Source organism: Leuciscus leuciscus (assembly GCF_965113295.1).
Source record: "Leuciscus leuciscus genome assembly, chromosome: 8".
Taxonomy (NCBI): Eukaryota; Metazoa; Chordata; class Actinopteri; order Cypriniformes; family Leuciscidae; genus Leuciscus; species Leuciscus leuciscus.
The window spans coordinates 20349422-20369724 of NC_138732.1; the positions used below are offsets into that span (position 1 = coordinate 20349422).

At 37.5% G+C, this 20303-nt stretch overlaps 2 protein-coding genes across 16 annotated transcripts in view; one reads left to right on the forward strand and one right to left on the reverse strand.

Annotated features, from left to right (window-relative positions):
* The window catches only part of map7d3 (MAP7 domain containing 3), a 31748-nt gene extending 29047 nt beyond the window's left edge, over positions 1-2701 (forward strand). For all 14 annotated transcript variants that reach the window (XM_082177796.1, XM_082177803.1, XM_082177802.1 and 11 more), the window contains one exon: positions 23-2701. In XM_082177796.1, the coding sequence (XP_082033922.1) occupies positions 23-30 (8 nt within the window). In that variant the 3' untranslated portion in view covers positions 31-2701. The remainder of the gene's footprint in view (positions 1-22) is intronic.
* Positions 2702-17173, reverse strand: fhl1a (four and a half LIM domains 1a). 2 transcript variants are annotated; one of them, XM_082177812.1, is made up of 6 exons: positions 17091-17173; positions 5479-5660; positions 5232-5409; positions 4956-5125; positions 3524-3710; positions 2702-3344 (listed from the first exon to the last, which is right to left on the reverse strand). In XM_082177812.1, the coding sequence occupies exons 2-6, from the start codon at positions 5632-5634 to the stop codon at positions 3190-3192; spliced, it is 846 nt and encodes a 281-aa protein (XP_082033938.1). In that variant the 5' UTR covers positions 5635-5660; positions 17091-17173; the 3' UTR covers positions 2702-3189. The 2 variants fall into 2 exon arrangements, with proteins under 2 accessions (XP_082033938.1, XP_082033937.1); XM_082177811.1 differs by lacking the exon at positions 17091-17173 and adding an exon at positions 11059-11218.
* Between the last annotated feature and the right edge of the window lie 3130 nt (positions 17174-20303).

The window sequence follows — 20303 nt, forward strand, 5'->3', positions numbered from 1 at the left end:
CTTGTTTCTCTTGTTCTCTCAGAGATGTGAATGTGCAGGTCTGTTTAAGGCCTGCTGATTATTGCACTCCACGAGTCACGTCCAGCTGAGCCTCAGAGTGTCAGCGCTCAGACTCGTCGCACAGAGCCGCACAGCCTCTGCAGATAATAGATGGAAAAAGCAAGAGAAAATAAACACAAATTGGAAGAAATGAGCTCAAGAAATGCTTCAGGGAAAGTGATAGATTCATTCAGTGTGCTTGCTTCTTTGTTTAGCAGCTCTTCACCTTTATAATACTGTCATCAGGATTTATTTTTCATAACAAATGTTCTTTTTCTTCTTTTTTTTTTTTGTCTTTTAAACGTGGAGACAACTTTATTTATTCATGTGGCTTCCCCACATTTAAACGGCTGCTGTCTCACGACGGTTACCACGTGCACTTTTTTTTGTGCTAAATTCCAGTTCAGGTGTTCACGTGGCACATACAAATTCATTATAATTTCAACTTGAGCGTTTTGTAGAAGGATCTGATTAGTTATGGAGTCAGTGCAGAGCGTTTTGAGAAAGGAAACATCTCGCATATCTTCGTACTAATTAAAACCCTGTGTCTGAACCGTGAGCGGAGCTCAGGAATGTGACCCAAGACGGGCTGATGGTGCCGCAACTCTCGAGTGCTTCTAATGTGACCTCAGGATATTTGTTGTTTCTCCGCTCCAAAGGAATAAACATCATAGTGTTTAACACTATATTCCCTGTGCAAGAACTCGAGCTCCCGCTGAGAAGCATTCCTACTGTGTAACACTCGTTGATAGCAAATCCTTCTCAAGATGTTTCGTTAAAAACGTTTACCAGACTTTATAATTCAAATCGAGTGCAAACATATTCGTACTGCCTTGGGCGATTGAAGGATGATAGAGCTCAATGCGGACTGGCATAACACTTGTGGCTTTTGTTTAATGAGGTTTTTATGTTGTACGTTCCTGTTTTGTAGTAAATAAACCTGTACATGTACATAAGTATGACTAGTTATCAAATATCTAATTTAAGTGCACCCTCAATAACTTTGGATGTCTGCTTGAATCGTTGCGCTACGATATTGCATAATATAACAGAATTACTGTAACTCTAACTTGCACACTTTTTGCATGTTTCTGGTGTCTGTTCCCTGGAGTTTGAAGAAACATGTTTCAGTAACTAAACTTGAATGATATAATGTTCTCTAATTCCCAAAGTCCCCTCAGGGTTGTACTGTGCTATCAAGTCCTGATGTTTTCTTTTGTATACAGTTACTGTTTGTTTACTTCTCACCATCCATTAATGGAGTAAATAACCACACTAAATTTGGTTCTCTCTTTGAAAATGCATAAATATATATTTAAAACTCTTCTAAGTATTATGTAAATCAGTATTAGGCTGTCTAGCCATACTTGTGGTTGTGAATAAGAACTAGGCAGCAGGTTGGTGTACCGTATAGTGTGGTACAGCTCTATACTAAAAGATGAAATGCTGTTCCACACTAACTGTACACAGCAAGTTACAAATTGTAAAGTGACGTGAGTAGGGAAAAGGAATGTGGACTGAGGGCGCAAGCAAAGTCAAGAGGGCATTTTAGTTACGAGGATGCTGTGCGGTTGAACAGGGATGTTTGCATAGCAACCGATGAGCATGTCGCCTCTTGTGATTTACATTTGCAGCTGGAGGATTCAGGGACGTTTAAGTGAAGAACGCACTAGACTTTACCTGAAGGATTTGGCATTCGACCATTGAGCTTTCGACTGTTGATTTAAATGTCCAGACGGTTGTAATGAATGATCGGTCTCTATATGCTTGAAGAGTTCAGTTGGCTTCGTGTACTGTAGTTGTGTAAATTGTTGAGTTTCCTTTAAAATATTATTCACAGACTATTTTTACCGTTCAATGGCCACAGCTGGTCAATCCATAAGTACATTTCCTTATTTGTATCATTCCATCTGTGTTTAGGAATACTGTAGTCCCTCAATGGGTGTTTAATGTTTCTTCTGTTGTTTTATATGCATCCACTTTGTTTTTAATCTTTTGTTGTATAAGATTGCTTTTTGACTCAGGCTCTTAGACTTCAGTGGAAAAGTGTTTGCAGAGGTTATGTGACACGCGCTTGGCATGAGACTTGTGTACATGTTCAGTGCAATTCAGAAATGGGTTTGATATCATTGTGACCCCTTGGTTCGGCCTTTAATATGTACTCTTAACTCTTTAAATTTCCAAAATTGCTTCAAGTTGTGGTGTATCTGCTGAAGACCCGATCATTGAGGCATGTGTGTACGTGTTAGTTGCATTTGCTTTTGTAATATGCTAGCACAGCCACTTTCAGACGAGTTCACTCCAATGCAGATGTTGTTTCCACTAACAGGACCTTTCGAGCCCTTTGTGCTGTATACATCAGAACTGAAACTGTTCTTTAAATGTCAATTGTACTCAATACAGGGGTAGAATAGGACGGTGCCTTAGATGCAGAATGGGCTGTATTTTATTTTCATATATTAATATCTTAACGCGTCACGTGAGCTTACCTCGGCCATGACAATCATTCTACTCGACCAGGGTCATGAATAGGATCTGCTTTTATTCGAGCAGTTTCTTGTCTTGAAATAGCCCTGACCACAAATTATATTTGTAAATATATCTAAAGTGTACTGGAAAAAGTATAAATTGTTAAAATAAAGTTTTGGAAGATAAAAGAAAATGTTCTTTGGAGTCATTTATTGTTTCATGCTCAATACATCTCAAATGTCATGTTCATTACAGTTTCTTTTTTTAATTTGTTAGAATTTACAGTTTCATTCTTAAAATTTTCCACAAAGCAAAATGAATTTACTGAATTATTTCAACACATTAAATCTTACAGCAATGTAGGTATGTTGTATTCCTATTGTGACATCACACTGTTTTACCATAGCTTTGCAATAACTGAAGCTTATTAAAATGCACTGTTAGGTTTGCAAATCCAGCGATTACATTTATTGCAGTTACATTAAAAAGCCCTTCACATAGCACTCACTATTTGTTCCAAGAACTTCATAAAAATGATATCAAACTTCCAGTGATTTATCAGCACAAACACCATCACTGGTTTCTCTTTAGTTGAGCACTCAAAGCTTTGTTTGTTTGACACATCTATTTAATCAATCCTAATTGCTTTTGTTAATCAGCCTCATCACATCCCATCAGCCCTCACAGCTTTTTGGCACAGTCAGAGCAGTAGATGTCCTCTCCGTTGATGACAAAACGCTTGTGGGCCATGGAGAGTGAGCATTTTTTGCAGTTAAAGCAATATTCATGCCAGGATTTGTTCTCGTAGTTCACCACATTGGTCCCTCTGCCAAACCCTGGGATGCAGAAAGACACATTTTTTTTCCATTTAAATTGCAATTATTAGTGGTGCTTTCTATTCTTCTGAATAAATATATTGTACACATTTAAAAGTGTGTGCGTTTACTGCAATTGTGGGGGAAAATAATGATAATTTAATATTGGGACAGATGCGTGTGTATTTGCACATTTATACCTGTAATAGGATTCTGGCATCCAGAGCACTTTTTGGCCACATCAGTCTTATAGCAGTCCACACAGTAGAACTGATCTTCATGGGCCGTGAAACGAGCTCCAGCCAGTGGCTTCTTGCACGTGTGACACACAAAGCACTCCGAGTGCCATGGCTGGTCCTGATAGGTGATCCCACCACTGGTAATGGCCTGATTCATAAGAGTTTAGACAGAAGAACAGAGGATTCAGAACATGCCTGATAGGAGAACTCTTATTTCTGGTCTTCTAATTTAATTGGCTAAGTGATTATATATTATGCAATTAGGCCCTGTCCCAAATGGAACCCCAAGTGCTCGCAATCTTCCACCAAGTACACACTTCCGTGACGTAATGCCGCTTTGACTGGCGGGTAGAAGTTTGCTGTGGAGCTTGCAGGCTTGCTGGCTTGGCAAAAGTGCATATCGGTCACCAAACCGAAACTGAAACTTAAAATGACAAATGGGATTGGACTTGGTGCATGAGGCAGCCATTGTGAAGTCCGCAAGTGCACATGAAGCGTGTCATATGGGACTGAGATTTTGTGACTGCAGTTGCATCATTACACCAGGTGGCGACAACTGACTGTCTTTATGAGTGAGTTAATGAATTTAACCAATTTCTTCTAAAACAATTAATTTCGCACTGACTTTATTTACTAAAGTAAAATGTAGTTCAATGTGCACTATCTTTCAAAATTTTGGGAATTTTTTTAAAATAAGAAATGAATACTTATATACAGAAAGGATGCATGAAATTGATCAAAAGTGATAATAAAGTAATTTATAATGTTACAAAAGTTGCTATTTCAAATAAATGCTGTTCTATTCATCAAAGAATCCTGAATGATTTCTGAAAGACCATGTGACACCGAAGACTGGAGAAATGGCTGCTGAAAATATAGTTTTGCAATCACAGGAATAAATTTGAATAAAACAAATAGAAAACTGTTATTTAATATTGTAATACTATTTCACAACATAATGGTTTTACTGTATGTTTTGATTAAATAAATGCAGCCTTGGTGAGCATAATCTTACTGACTCAAACTTAAGTGTGTTCATTCATTTGTTTTTAAGCACACATATAATGGTTAATTTTTTAATAATGACTGTCTAGCTGTACATTTATGCCTGTACTTTGTACAGCACTTCAATAACTGCACATATAGAGTTCAGGTCATGTTTCTGTGCCATCTATGAAGCTTTTTGACACTAAAGTTGTAAGTACACTAAAGTACAATCAATTTGGATGTTCAAATCATTTTTACTTAAATTTCATTAAACTGACATAAAACTTGACATGAATCTTGAACATTAAAAAGAGTTGAAAATTGCTTATTTTGGTGAGTTAAACCAATTTAAAAACATCGTAACTCATCGATCATATCTTTTTTAGAGTGTACAATCCTAACTGACCTCTTTGCACCGGACACAGTGCTTGGCGAACTTCTTCTCATGGCAGGGAGTGCAGTACATATCATCACCCTTGGTCAGGAAGCTCTGGCTGCAGATAGGCTGCTTGCACTCAACGCAGGTGAAACACTCTTCATGCCAGACTTTATGCTTGTATTCCACATTCTTAGATCCTAAAAGTGCAACACAAACACTTTGGCTATCATTTACAAGACGTGTGGCCGAGATATTTTGTGTCGACAAAGGGTGTTATGTGCTGTTACAACTGTACACACACACCTGGCGTAATCACTTTGTAGCAGCCCTGGCAGCGAGGCGACCCGTCACGGTCTCCACACTTCCCACACATGATCTTGCCATCGTCCTTGGCAGCAAAGGGCTCATTGGCCAGCGGCTTGTAGCACTTGACACAGCGGAAGCAGCCCTCGTGCCAGTGGCGGTTCTTATGGTTCAGCTCCTGGATAGAGAGCACTGTGAGCACTGCACAATGTAAAATGCACTTTAAAGGACTTTATTTCACCCCCACCTTTGCATCAGCGCCTATAGGTTTGCGACACTCAGCGCAAGTGTTGGCGCAGAGCTTGTCGAAGCAGCGCAGACACACGTGCTTGTCATCTTTGTTGGCGTACTTCTTTCCCTGCAGGTTGTCTCTGCAGTAGAAGCAGTCAAAACGCTCAGTCATTGTGGAGCTCAGATAGCTGCGAGGGCCTGCAGGGACAAAACAAACTATAAAAAGGACTGCCAAACTGTTATTTTGATGGTGCTATGTGGATTTTAAACAACGAAAACAGATGAACCCTTAAACGCACACCTCGGTATTTAGTGACCCGGGACATCATTCACTACCCTCCTCATTCATTTTTAAAGTTAGACATCCACCTTCTTAGTATATTTCAACCAATTCATTGTAATCAATATATATATATATATATATATATATATATATATTTATTTATTTATTTATTTTCTTTAGAAAAGACTGCCTATTTTCCCAATATTTTTAACACCCGAGGTGTGTAACAGTATAAAGTAAAGTATTTTTTCTGAACAACAATTAATGAATCTTTGATGACTGCAATTCACATTTATTCCACAAGGTGTCAATGTCTGATACACAATGATGAAGTGACGTTTCACTCATAGTTACCGCAGGCAGAAAACAAAAGAATAGGAAGTATCATCAGCAAAACTTGAAATGGCTCAGAGATTTACAGCAGAGCAAGTACTGAACGCAATCAAATATTATTGTCACTATCACTGGATGGTGGATCTGGTGAAGATGCTGTCAGTGATCAAAATATTGATTTTGAAGATGTTGAAAATTATAGTTTTGAGAATATGTTTGAGATTGTGAAAATGAGCCAGATACTGAATGTACTGGGAAATGAGCTCTGACGAGAACAGTGACGATGGTATAAAACTTCTGCTCAAACTAAGCTACAAACCATGCTTTCTTTTATTCTTCTGTAATTACTCTAATATCAGGAGAGTTTTATATTATCGCATTTAGTGATCCATTCATGATAGATATAGATCCAGGTCGCTAAAGACCCAAATATGTAATAATGATTGGTGAAACATGAATGTCTCTCTCTGTCTCTCTCTGAATGTGACCAAAACCAAAGAGCTGATTGTGGACTTCAGAAAGAGACAGCAGGCCTTTACTCCTCTTATGATCAGTGGGACACCAGTGGAGAAGGTGAGCAGCTACAAGTACCTCGGTGTGAACATCTCTGAGGATCTTACTTGGACCTCTCACATTCACACACAGGTGAAGAAAGCCAGGCAAAGACTATACCATCTGCGACAGCTGAGAAAATTCAGGCTATCACCAACGATCCTAAAAACCTTCTATTCAGGGGCTATAGAAAGTGTTTTAATTCAGTGTATCACAGTGTGGTATGGGAATAGCTCAAGTCACGACTGCAAATCACTTCAGAGAGTTGTGCGCTTAGCTGAGCGCATCTCTGGGTCTTCTCTTCCCCCCCTGCAAGACATTTACCCCAAGCGCTGCAAGAGCAGAGCCAACAAAATTATTAAGGACTTCAACCACCCACATAACTGTCTCTTCAACTTGCTGCCATCAGGTAAGCGCTACCGCAGCGTGAGGTCTAAAACAGAGAGACTTAGGAGAAGCTTCTTCCCTCAGGCCATCAGGCTCCTAAACTCGGCCTCCTAGCATTATCTGCACTCTGGACATCATACCTGCACTCAGGACATTAATACCTGCACTCAGCACTGACTGCTCTTTATTGTAATGCAGCTACAAATCTGCATCCTTGCACTTTACACTGCTGCTATGTAACTACCTCGTTACTATTGTCTGTACATTTCTGTAAATATTCTCAGTTAGCTTACAGATTTTTATTTAATCATTTTTTAAATTTTTTAATTTAATTTTTTAAATTTTTATTATTAGAATTTTATCTTACATTGCTTAATTGTTAATTATTTTTAGTGTTTTATAACATTGCACTATCTTGGAGTTGACCCTATTTACATTTCACTACTGGTTGTATATTTTGTATATAACTGTGTATGTGACAAATAAAAATCTTGAATCTTGAATCTTGAATGTATTTAAGGGTTAAAAAGGTCTTTTTTTTCATCTTTTCTTCTAAACAGTTTGAATGATAATTTTACCACCAATTTGTTAAATCTAAATGTATTGCTATTATGACCTACATAGGCCTATATTTCATATATTATATTTTGTCAAAATGCAGTAAAGAAATTACCAGAAACCCAGACACACAGGTCTTTCATTTATCAGTAAATGATGTCTGGGAAAATACTTTTTAATGGCAAATTGAAATGAATCTCAATCTTTGTTGGATGTTTTAATTCTTACACATGCCATAATTGTGTTGGCTTTTTTGCTGGACTGTTGTTTTTCTATAAGCCCCATTGGAGATGTTAGTCTTCATCTCTCCATTCTAATCCCACACACAGAAGACCTCTCTCTGCCTGTTTACCTGTGACGAGCCCGTCGTCTAAGTATGTACAGTCTCTCTGCCTGAATTTGAGACGTTTGTCTGATAACTAAACACCATCTCTAGTTTAACATTGTGAAGACTCACTGTCAGCCTACCAGACAGTCCATTAGTACTGTTCTGTATTCTTCTTTACTCCCTGGCCTTTGACTATTGCATCACTACTAATATTGCTTGAAATTTGTTATTTCAACCAAAGAAAATGTGCATGACTTTCAGAAAAACCTGACAAGTTTGACAATTGTCTATAGTGTTGGACATTGTTAGTAGAAAAATTATATAAACTACAAAGAGCGTGAGATGTTTTTTAAAATATATATTTTTTCTAAATGTGCACTTTAAAATATTGCCAAGATTTCACAAAATTGTGCAATAACTTATTCAGTAAAAACTGCATTATCATGATAAGTGTTTTCAACATGCAACTTGGGCTCCTCAAAAGCTCCTCATTTTTGAATATTAAATGATTGTTCAAAAATGAAACGACTGGTTAATGACAGACGCGAGATCTGATCTGACGTGTGCCAAGTGTCGAGTGGAGAGAGCTCTAATGTAAGAAATCTGTTAAATGTAGGCTATTCATCTTGCGAGGAAGTCAAAAAGTTGAGTGTATTGTTGTGTCAATGTAAAAAAAAATTATGTTTATGTTGTTTTCACTACAGAAGCCAGAGATTCGATGGAGTACTTTAGGCTATGCGACCGGCTCTGTAGCCTAGGCCTATATATAAGTGGATTAAATGGCAGATATAATGTGGTTTGTTGTGAGCTTACAGAAATTGTGAGAATTGTTGTTACAGTTAAACTACATTAACGAGACATTAAACTGAATGGATCAAATCTGTGGTCTCAGTCCCCCACTATTTCACACATACTTTATTCACATAATCAAACCTATGGTGAGAACTGACCCATACTGAAGCAGGGTTTTATATTTGTTATATAACACTTCAACATTCATAATATTTTTTATAGTGTTCCGGTGAACATGCATGTCTCCTGATCAATGCAATACATCAAGTCACCACAAGGGGCCAGTATAATAACAAGAATCTGTGTGGGACTGATTTGAGGGTGCACTTAAAGGGATAGTTCACCCAAAAAATGAAAATTAGCCCATGATTTACTCACCCTGAAGCCATCCTATGTGTATATGACATCTTTCAGACAAATACAATCAGAGTTATATTAAAAAAATGTCCTGGCTCTTCCAAGCTTGGTAATGGGAGTGAATGGCTGCATGTCTTTGGAAGTCCATCAAAGCGCATCTATGCATGATTAAAGTGCTCCATGCGTCTCCGGGGGTTAATAAAGGCCTTCTGAAGTGAAGCGATGCGTTTGTGTAAGAAAAATATTCATATTTAAAATAAAATAACTAGCCTCCTGCAGATGGCTATACGCACAGATTTACGCCAAAAGAGCAACCCTTGAACTCGACGCAATTTTCATTTTTGGGTGAACTATCCCTTTAAGGCTTCTATGTATATGGACATGGGTCTCGAGTAGCCTATTTTCCAATTACAGAATATTGTGTTTTCAGTACATCTAAATACTCTTGGAATAATGAATAGGACACGTGGACAGCTCTTCAATAACAGCTCATAAAAAGTGTTGCACTTAGCATAGATCAGATTCAGCATGTCTATAGCCTTCTGCCCTGTATTGATATTTGCTTTATCCCTTGGCCTGTAAAATAGTGTTGGGATAAATGTTTTGTTTGCACCTCAGCATCTGTTGTAAACACAGCCTAGCAACCGCATGCCAAACAACTTAGGAAAGTCAGATCCCAAATCACCCCACAGATGTGGCCACTAACACTTCCAGCCAGAGCTGCATTTTCTGGACGTTGACAAGTAAAACAAGTATTTTTAGAAGTACTGACTCATTCTTCCCAGTGGGGTTTGTCTCTGTCAACATCATATTGTTAGCCTTTAAGCAAATAGCTGTGTCTATGGTTACATTCATTAAATGAAATAATCTGTTTTTAGTGTACCAAGGAGATAAAATAATCTAGGTGAAACTTCCAACAAAACTGAGCAGATTTGTGAAAAATCCAGAACCAAATATATCTAGGTTTTAAGTCTTTTTAGTATCCTTTTCCTGAATTCTCCCCTCAGACGTATACAGTAGTAGTGTTGTGGCTTCTGTGAACTGACCTGAGCAGTATGCTCAATCCCTAAGCCTTTTGGGATACCGTCCATCAGCTGTTCATTTTTAGCTAGCTCTGTCAGAGTGTTATCAAATGGGCCGCTTTGTCCCAAAGCGAAGAGCAAATGCTGCTTTGAAAGGTCAACACAAGATCAAATTCAGACAACAGTAACCAAAGAGAGCATGTCCACATTAAAGCAAACATTGATTGAGGCACCTAAATTTGACACTAACAAATGTAGTCAAAAAAAGTAATAAGAAAAGAATGTCTGTACCGCTCTGTTAACTTAAATCAGTGAATTAGCTTGACTATCTTGACTAAAGTGGTCTAGAGTAAGATCATGTTCAGTTACACAGAGGTACACTGAGCTCACCATCATAACTACATAGATAAAGAAATACTTGCCTTTGATACATTGGGTTATACTGGGCTAGCTAGTATTATCTGATCTTAAGATTAATATTGATCTATACTGGAAATATAAGGCAAACTTTACAGAAAACTCCAAAAGCCATGCAAAACTAATGCCGCCAGATCAAAACATATACATGACCGGTAAGATTAATGTTCTTGGTGAAGTCTCTTATGCGCACCAAGGCTGCATTTATTTGATCGAATACAGTAAAACTGTAATATTGAGAAATAATATTACAATTTAACATTTTCTGTTTTACTATATTTTAAAATGTAATTTATTCCTGTGATTTTACTCCAGTCTTCAGTGTCGCATGATCCTTCAGATATCATTGTAATATGCGGCTTAGCTGCTTAAGAAACATTTATTATTATTAGCGATGTTAAAAAAATTCTTACTTAACCTAAACTTTTGAATAGTTGCGTGAGCTCAGCTATAAATCATATCCAGCGACAAAAAGTCCCATAATAAGTAAAGCAATGAGGAGAATCCACAGGCCGGTCCACCAAAAGTTTTTCATCACTGCCTGAACATCACACACTGCATCTTTACCTGAGTGCCTGTGGAAAGTCATGTCTGCTTTGGGATATTCAGGAAAGCCTTGAGGAAATGAAAGAGATGGAAGGATGGATGGAGAGTACCAAACAGCCAAAGAGTTACAGGGGAACTCCACTCTTCTCTTTTAGGTATTTGTCATATATACGACCCCAGCTGGCCCTTAAAGCCTACACCCTGCCCCCCTGTTGCCCACCACACCCATGGCCTCTCCTCCCAAATCACAAACCAAGTAATCCCAGACAAAGCATCAGCTGCCCTCTCCATGTTAGGTTATGCTGCAAAAGATAAGTGAAGGGGAGGGAGCCAGAGAGAGGGAACTGAATTCATCTGAATTCCTTGCTTGTGACATCAGTGAGCAGAATTAAAGGAATTTTCACAGCTTTTCATTGGGATCTGGTGCATCGCGTGTATCTTGCGGTTTTGTGCTCGTTCTGAAACAAATCAGTTTAAGACCAGTGCAGTAATCAGAAGGCTAAACTTAATGAGTTCTCCAACAACAACTTTGTTTATTAGTGCTTATATTGTGAAGTAAACTTCCTATTGCATTTGGCTTGTCTTTTTAAACAAAACGGGGAAAAGTGGACATTAAAAGATTCATTGCTTCTCAAATGCTGCGTTTCAGGAGTTTTTGGATGACCCCATCACACGAAAGAGTCACTGTCCTCGGATGCCTTTGATTCTCAATTTGACCCTAAAAAATAAACTTGGACTTTTGACCATCTCCGCTAGATGGTATGTTTGTAATAAAACTGAGCACTGTTCTCATTTATCAACTTATTCCTGAACGTTCTGGGGTTTGCTGGTTGTGATGTATGAAGACAACTATGCTTCATTTGGATCCAGCCAACATTCCTGTAGTAACTCATGAATATGTATGACATAATACAAAAACATACTAATGATTACAGACACTTGATTTTGCAGAGTTGAGCAAAGGCTACAAGATCAAATGATTTCCATGAAAGGACTGAAGTCCGAAGCAGTCTGAACTCATCCACAAACATCTCAACTGGAAGATCAACAATGCATGACTTCTAGACATTACTAAAGCTTTTTTTTTTTTACTTAAAGCATCTCAGAAAAGTAGTAATCTTTGAGAAAAGAGACATTGTTTTTCTTGCCGATGCCACTTGGTTGGATGTTTTATGTTACATCCAGACATTTTTTTGTGGGACCACCACTTTATCTTTTATAATATGTATGATGGTGTAAATAAAATGTGTTTTTGTGTCTGGATTTTTAAAAAAACGACTCATTGGTGGTCAGAGTTGACAATGGAAACAGATCCACCTGTCCTTTACTAAGATCCTGCCTTGTGGGAGGCCTGAAATAGCCCTGCTTAAACAACCTGGCATCATACGCTAACACAACCCCCTCTCATCTCTTATCTAAACCCTGCTAGAGAGCAGATCACAGCTGAAGGCCTGCCACAGGAATCTGCAGACTGTTGGCAGGCTCTACGATCTGAAGAATAGTACTAGTTAAGATACTAGTCGATGTACGTGTGATTGATCCAAGAATGGGTCAGTGTCGATGTAAAGTGATAGTTGCACAAACATTTGCAGTAAAAACTTCTGGTCATCTGGATTGAAGCACCAACTATGATCCATTCATTGAAGAATGTGAGCTATAATAGGAAGTCTGCGGTAGACTGGAAAACAACAGCACTATTATGGCTCATAAAAGTGAATGGACCAGTTTTCCTAAACATCCAAGCAATTAAGTTCATCTCCCACCAGAGATCTTGTGCTATTCAGTTTACTTGGATTCAGTAATCTATCAAATCTATTCCATTAGGAATTAAAAGCAACCTAAATGGGCAGCTCCGCTCTCAGATTTTCCAGGAATATTTCTTAAAAGCCTCTCAGTTACCAAGATAAATCCACTCAATTTATCAAAATACTATTAACAGACTAGTGACTCATCTGGTGACCGTGCAAGCACACACATTTAGGGAACATGACAACGTGTGCGGTCAGCGATGTGAAGGTCAGCATACCAGTGTTTTCCATCTCATTGACCAACAACATACACTGCCCTTAGTAAAGCTCATTGGAAGATTTTCAACTCTTATTACGTGTTAATTCATGCAATTTTTGACTGTTGACAGACAAGTCCAAGCCAAAACCCTGTTTCAGGTCACAATGTTTTTTCCACTTCACCCTGCGGTTCTGGAGAAGACATCCACTTCGCTCAGTGAACTTATGAGTTACCATAAGAAACCATTGTTATTGAGAATGTTGAGATAGACAGAGATTTCCACATTCATTTATCTGAGACTGTGATGAGGAGTTGTGAAACAGTCCACCTCAGACCTGTAACCGCCATAAAATTTGACCATGTTTACTGAGCATAAAAATTCTGATTAACAGCAGAATTGCTCATATTCTGATTATGTGTCATGCAAATGTATAGGGGAGCGCGGGGTTAAATGTAACACGGACCTTTTATATAGTTAGTCAGGGTCAAGCAGGTTGTGTTTCCGCTCTTTTCCTCTCGCTGCCAGAAGACGGTCTTCCGCGGATTTGTGGAAAGTTTTGATAAGATTTCGTGAAGATTCTGGACAAAGAGTGTTTTGACACCATGCAAGTACATTTTTTCATCATACGTTTTTTTTCGGTTTCTGAGTTGGGTGTGTACGTCACCTACCCTGGTAATCCAGAGTTCTCGCGAGAGCACAAGTTAAATTTGCTCATCGAGTTACTCTGGTGTCGAGTAATGATGCTCATTAAATATGCCTCTCTATCTGAGCTGCACCAATCACATCGGGTTATCTGATATAGGCGGGCCAGAGGCGAGCTAACAGATGACGACAGCGCTGTGACGTCGAAGTCATTAGTAAACATTGCAAGATGGCTATGGATGAATACCAGTTGTTTGAAACGGCTTTGGCCGATACAATGAACGAGTTAGACTTGGCTTTTTATCTAAAACAGGAACAGAAGACGGCGCTCGAATCGTTCCTTTGCAAGAAGGACGTTTTTGCTGTTTTGCCGACCGGATACGGTAAGAGTGTAATCTACCAGTTAGCTCCGCTGGTAGCTAAGCGTATGGGGATTATTGTTGTGATTGGTCGTAGTGTTATCCAATTGCGTGCAGTGAGATCTTCAAATGCATGCTTGGTGCCGCCCCTCGAGCTGGCCGATTTTCATTAGTTGACGCCAGACCATTAATCTTTTAGATTTAGGTCTGGATTTCCAGGCTATACATCACCAAATATAACTTTATATTACCTTAATCACTGTCTTGTTGGCTAAAACATAGCACCATTTTGAAAAATATCAGCAACTCCTAGCAACTGTTAGCTAGGCTTAAAATATTTTTTATACAGCGGGGTTAGTTGTAGTACAGTGTTACAACTAAGCCGCCCAGTGTACAACGATAATGAAACGGAGCCACACAACTTTTTAGGTTTGAGTATTTATTTATATATTTATTTTGCCACATTTAACTTTGTTGGACTTTCACAAACAATGTTAGAATTTAAATGTCAAAGTATGATTTTTTTCACATTTGTTAACTATGCATTGATCACTTGTTTATTTATTAAAAAGCCTGTTTTTCATGCAATAAACCCTTTAATGTGGTTTTGAGCTCGTTTTTATTATTACTGTTATTATTAATAATAATAATTTTGCATGCAGCTGCCACACACAAATATAATTCTATAGCAATTACAATATGTAATAATGATTTTATTTATTTATTTATTTATTGCAAAACTGTGCAGCCCTTTCATATCTCTATCCATGATATTGATCCATAATAGAAGGATGATTGGATGAGGGATGTATGTATGGATATCTGTCTATACAGATGTACAAACAATATCAAACTATACAGATAAAATAGTACTGAATTATGTGTGTTACAACTAACCCCTCTGTCTGTTTCAATTAACCCTGCAACTGGGTAAGTTGTAACATTTGCACTTCTGTCACTTTCAGTGCAACTGTAGAAAAATGGTAGGTCCTAGAAAAAAAACGTTTAAGTGTTCATTTGTAGCAGAGATGTGTGTGTTACTTGTGTAAAAAAAAAAGATTAATAACTTAATTATTTTGTAAATAATTGAGCCAAAACCAAAATGTGTTAGGTTGTGCCCCGAAGCTCCCATAAACCTGACTGCCATGGTTTCCTAAAATCTAAATAAAGGCTGGAATACACTACACAATATATATTTTTTTAAATATCACACTTCTGATATCCTGGATTAAATCATAGTCCGACTGCCAAAAACTTGCTCTGACAAGTTGCTTTGACTCCTCTCTACTCGACAAAAGTATTGTAATGTATTCCAGTCTTAAGACAGCTGAAATACATTACATCTCATTAAACATCATTTTGTGTGATGTAAACACTTTATCCAGAATATGACCTGTTCATACCCGCACGTCTAAACAAAAGAGCCAGTTGTGAAAGTATCAAAGAATCAGATTTTTTAAAATAACATTCAAAATGAACATGCATATTGAAGAAAATGTGAAAGCACTATAAGAGACAATAAGAATTGATAAGTTGAATTGATTTAAAAAAAAGAAAAAAAGAAAAAAAAGTCTCAAAAGTACGCAAGAGAATAGTAATATGCTGATTACTTGTTACTAACCCTAATCTATAGCCCTAATATAATAGCTTGTAATGTAAATCCTAGGCCTTAGAAATCTGAAAATGCATCACAACCATAGGCTTCATATGGTATATATGTTCACAGTGGAACTGTCAACAGTCAGAACTGGAGAGACGAGGAAGAGCAGTAGCGGCTCAACAGCGCTCTCAGTGGACAGAATGAGGTCACACACTCTCCAGAGCAACACATTTCCTAATTAGGACCTCCAAAGCTTCTGTGCTGCTTACAAATGTTGTTTTAGACACATAAACGCCACCCAGTGGATCACAGCAGATGTGTTGAGGCTGAGGCTGTTCTGCTGAAGTGTTTCAGTAACTGATTATATGGTGTGCCAGATCCAAAAGTCTTTGTCCTTATATGGCAGAATTATTTCTAATGACACTAACATTCTGCAAAGGTACTTCTGATGCTTTCAGGTTAAAAACAAAACATATGATATAATGTGCATGCAGTGGATAAATTGTACAGCATATGTGTCAGATGGAAAATTAGAAATGTTTCCAAATGAAAAAACTACACTGTAAAAAAAAAGTTGCTGCCTTAAATTTTAAGTTTAATCAACTTGGATGATTGTCTTGAAGTCATTTCAACTTTATTACATTAAACTGACTTTAAAAAAATGAGTTGAATCTTGTCTAACATAAAAAAGTTGAAAATTGCATAACTTATTTTGGCGAGTTAAAGCAATGCAAAAAAAAGTGATAACTTATTGATTATACATTTTTACAGTGTACTATAATTAAACAATAAATAAACATTTGTAGACACTTAAAGAAAAGTCATTTAATTTAATCATAACCAATATTCAAATATCCTAATGATATAATGCGAATAACAATCCTTTAAGGATAAAATAATCTCCTTCTGGATGAAATAAAATTCTGACCAAAATAGACAGAAAAACTGTTGTTGTTTTTTTTCTCTTCCGTATGCAGGATCTTATCTGTCTCTAAAGGAATTTGTTCCCAATAAAAATTCCATTAGCATTCCTGGCACTCAAAACTCTCCACATGGGACAAGCTGCATTAAACGTCTCATCGTTACCCAAATTGGATAATATTTTTACAGTATAAAAGAACAATTATACATGTGGCTCATGGAAAAAGTTTAATTAAGGACAATGCTTAACTTTAGAATTTTTTGGATATAAGTAACATAAGTCGACCCTTGCACATATGCTCATTTGCATAACAAAACGATTTATAGATTTAGTAGACAATATAAGATACCATGTTTATAACACATAATAACACATCATTCATAAAAAAAAGAAATGTGACGAGAAAAATTCTACATGTGAATTTAGTCTTTCATATGATCACTTACTAAATATTTCTATTAAAGAATCCCTAAAAAAGCGATTAAATGCATTTATCTATCGTAATCCCTAGATCACACTTACCAGTATGCACTGAGGAGAGTGGATGGCAGCTGTCTGCAGTGGTGATGAGAGATGGTCTCCTCCTGGTCTGCAGGATCACTGGGCTTAAAAAGATCCACAAGGGGGAGTGGGGGAAAAAAATCAGGATATGATCCAAATACTTTGAGTTCATATCAACAATGACATCAGACTGGAATTCACTCTTTGTGCTTAACCAACTGTGTATAAAAGCCTACAGAGAAAGTAGACATATTGAAGTGAGTAGTGATAAATAATCATCTGTCCAGAAGAAATATGAACATGTTTGAAGTCTTTCATTTGATATAGCTCAGACTTCTAATGCGTCATTTCAGATGCTTTATGCTAGAACATGTACATGATTGAATGTATCTGAGTGTGGTTTCATTGTTTATTTCTTTACTTTATTAAACAACTTCTTTACTCAAAAAATGTTTGGAGGGTCGAATTCCCCAAAATGTAAGCAACTTACTGAGATATAGCCTTTGTGACAACTGGCCCCCATCTTCCTAGCAATAATTACTAAACAAAATGATTTTGTGGCAGAAGTGAATTCATTGGCTCCGTCACAGATGCCAGGACATAAATAAGCATAAATGTGCCTTCTGCTGCTGCCAGGCCCTTCACAGCGTCTGATCTCCATGTCACCGATGTCTTTGGAGGCTCTCCAGGGACCGATGACAGGCTCGAGGTTGTTTAAAGGTGATGATATTTGTGCACTGTTAATTCCACAACACTGTACATGTCAATAGTGTCATACAATAATGTTGTTCTGTTGTCAAGGTCTCTGAAAGCTATCAAATCATCTTAGTGGCCTGTTTTTTTATTTTATTTAGGCATGTAGTCAACTACATAATTACATTATTTTAAAGGCTGAACTGTCATGAGCGAGACGCTGCAAAAGACGCAAGATGTGAGCGCAACGGTTATACACGTCTGTCTAGCGCGTTTACAATGGAAAACAATGGAAAAGTAACTCTCTGTGTGTGAACAACAAATGTTCAATAGATTTTTGTAGTTGGCGTGAAACAGAAGTTGACAGTCTTTTCTTCCCTATTGTGACGTAGATCCGAGTTAAACGGCTTCTCGAACAAGAAAAAATGTAGGACAGGACTTGATTTTGTCCATTGGGAATTGATTGGATGGTTGTGGTTTTCTATTAATGTGATGTCATGTGAGTGACAGGTTGTCCCGCCCCCACGCTGGTGAACGCATCATCAGAGAAAAGACGTCATTGCAAGAGGAAGGGAAGTTATTTTGATTAAAGATTATGAGGGCACATGAATTTAAAAAAAAGATGTGCACAGTGGTGAACTTTATTTTACAACTAAAATAAAGTGTAGTTTATTGTAAAAATAGAAACTGACTTTAAAAATAAACCCACCTGAGAAACATGAACTAGAGTAAAAAGTGTGATGCCTTGTCCCATAATTAACAGACATGCCTCCATTTAAAAAGTGAAATGTTTAAATTTGGGCTGAGTGTGGATTTTTTTTTCCATCCATTAGCGTTCACTTTACTGTGTCATAATATTTGTATCTGCTTTTAATGTCTGTGGAAATAAAGAACTGATAGTGCTTGTGAAGCAGACGGCCTTTTATCTTTTATTTTGCCTTAAAGGGATACTCCACTTTAAAATGAAAATTCTGTCATCATATACTCACCCTCATGTTGTTTCAAACCTGTATGAATTTCTTTCTTCTGCTGAACAGAAAGGAAGATATTTAGAAGAATGTCAGTAACCAGACAGTTTCTGGTCTCATTGACTTCCATAGTATTTTTTTTTCCTACTATGGAAGTCAATGGGACCAGAAACTGTCTGTTCAGCAGAAGAAAGAAATTCATACAGGTTTGAAACAACATGAGGGTGAGTATATGATGACAGAATTTTCATTTTAAAGTGGAGTATCCCTTTAAAACAGGCCCAATTTTTCAATATCATTTGACCATTATGTTAGTTTCACCTGTACAGGTCTCCTTTACAACAGTGATGGCCAAAATCTGTCACATACAACAGAGGAGAAAAGAGAGTTTTCCAGAGCAGCAGATGATCTCATTGACACTGAAACTCAAAAATACAAGATATAACTTGTCTCATTTACTGAAATAGAAATTAGTTGAATCTACTAAAAAATTGTCTTTAGTTCTTAGACGTTGCATGTCTGGTTCGTTACGATGTGATTGGGTAAAGGTGTTACTGTGTTTTCCCCAATAAACTGACACAAATCACTTTTTCTGCATTGTTGTCAGACTATGATGTAAATGTTGGACTGGATGTGATTCCAGTAAGGATGTGCTCTTGTTAAGAGTTCTGACCATATAAGGAACATGTTACCTGATCCTTCTTCAGACTTGACCTCTCCTCTTCTCTCATCAGAACAAGTGAGAGCTGGCTGTTCTGGGTCTATGGTGATAAAATAGTCAACAGACATTAAATGGTACAGGCTAAAAGACCATTGAGGAAAATGTGAATTCCACCACTAAAAATATAGTCAGTCCCAAAATATATGACAACAATATTGATCCAACAATGCAATTTGTGTCAAAGAAAACGTAAAAGTCCTGACAGAAAGCGATGCATACGGATGTAGTGTAACGACGAATTAAATTTTTTTCCAAAGTGTTGACAACTTAGTGTTAACTAATAATTGTTGCAAACTGGTTCTACCATCAAAATATTAGTGCATTCCTGGAACTGGGCGTTCGTTACACTACATCCTGGCTCTCTGCCAGTACTTTTACGGGCTTTTCCCAGATCACGGAAGCGACCTCGATGTCCGGGTTAGCGGTAGCATAAGCCATCAGGCAAGTGTTATTTAAATAAACTCCTGATGTACTTACAAACTTTCCAATGCCTCGTTTTATGAGTACAGAACCTATTTGTACTACTGTAGAAGTTTTGTACCATTCTGGGCATTATTAGTGGGGTAATTTACTAGATACAACCTTGGATCCATTAGCGTCTGCACTAAGCCATTCAGCTGATATCTCTAAATAAGCTCTAACTTTAATAATGTTCGACCAAGGGAAAAAAAGGCTTCTGGGGGGGGGGGGGGGGGGGGGGGGGTGTTTGGCTCGAGGTCATGGTGCAAAGGACCATAGGTTGATTTTACTCCGAACCATCCCTTTAACAAGCATTTTGTCTCTAAATACACAACCATTCAATTTAAACAAGTCACTAAAGTTTTTTTTTTATTCAAAGAATATTATTTTATC

Bases quoted from the DNA above. Each gene is read 5' to 3' on its own strand.
- fhl1a (XM_082177811.1), bottom strand. From the start codon at position 11,080: ATGACTTTCCACAGGCACTCAG. The intron at 5,410-5,478 runs GTGGGGGTGAAA...CTCTCTATCCAG, and splicing joins CTATAGGCGCTGATGCAAAG to GAGCTGAACCATAAGAACCG. The intron at 5,126-5,231 runs GTGTGTGTGTAC...TTGCACTTTTAG, and splicing joins CTACAAAGTGATTACGCCAG to GATCTAAGAATGTGGAATAC.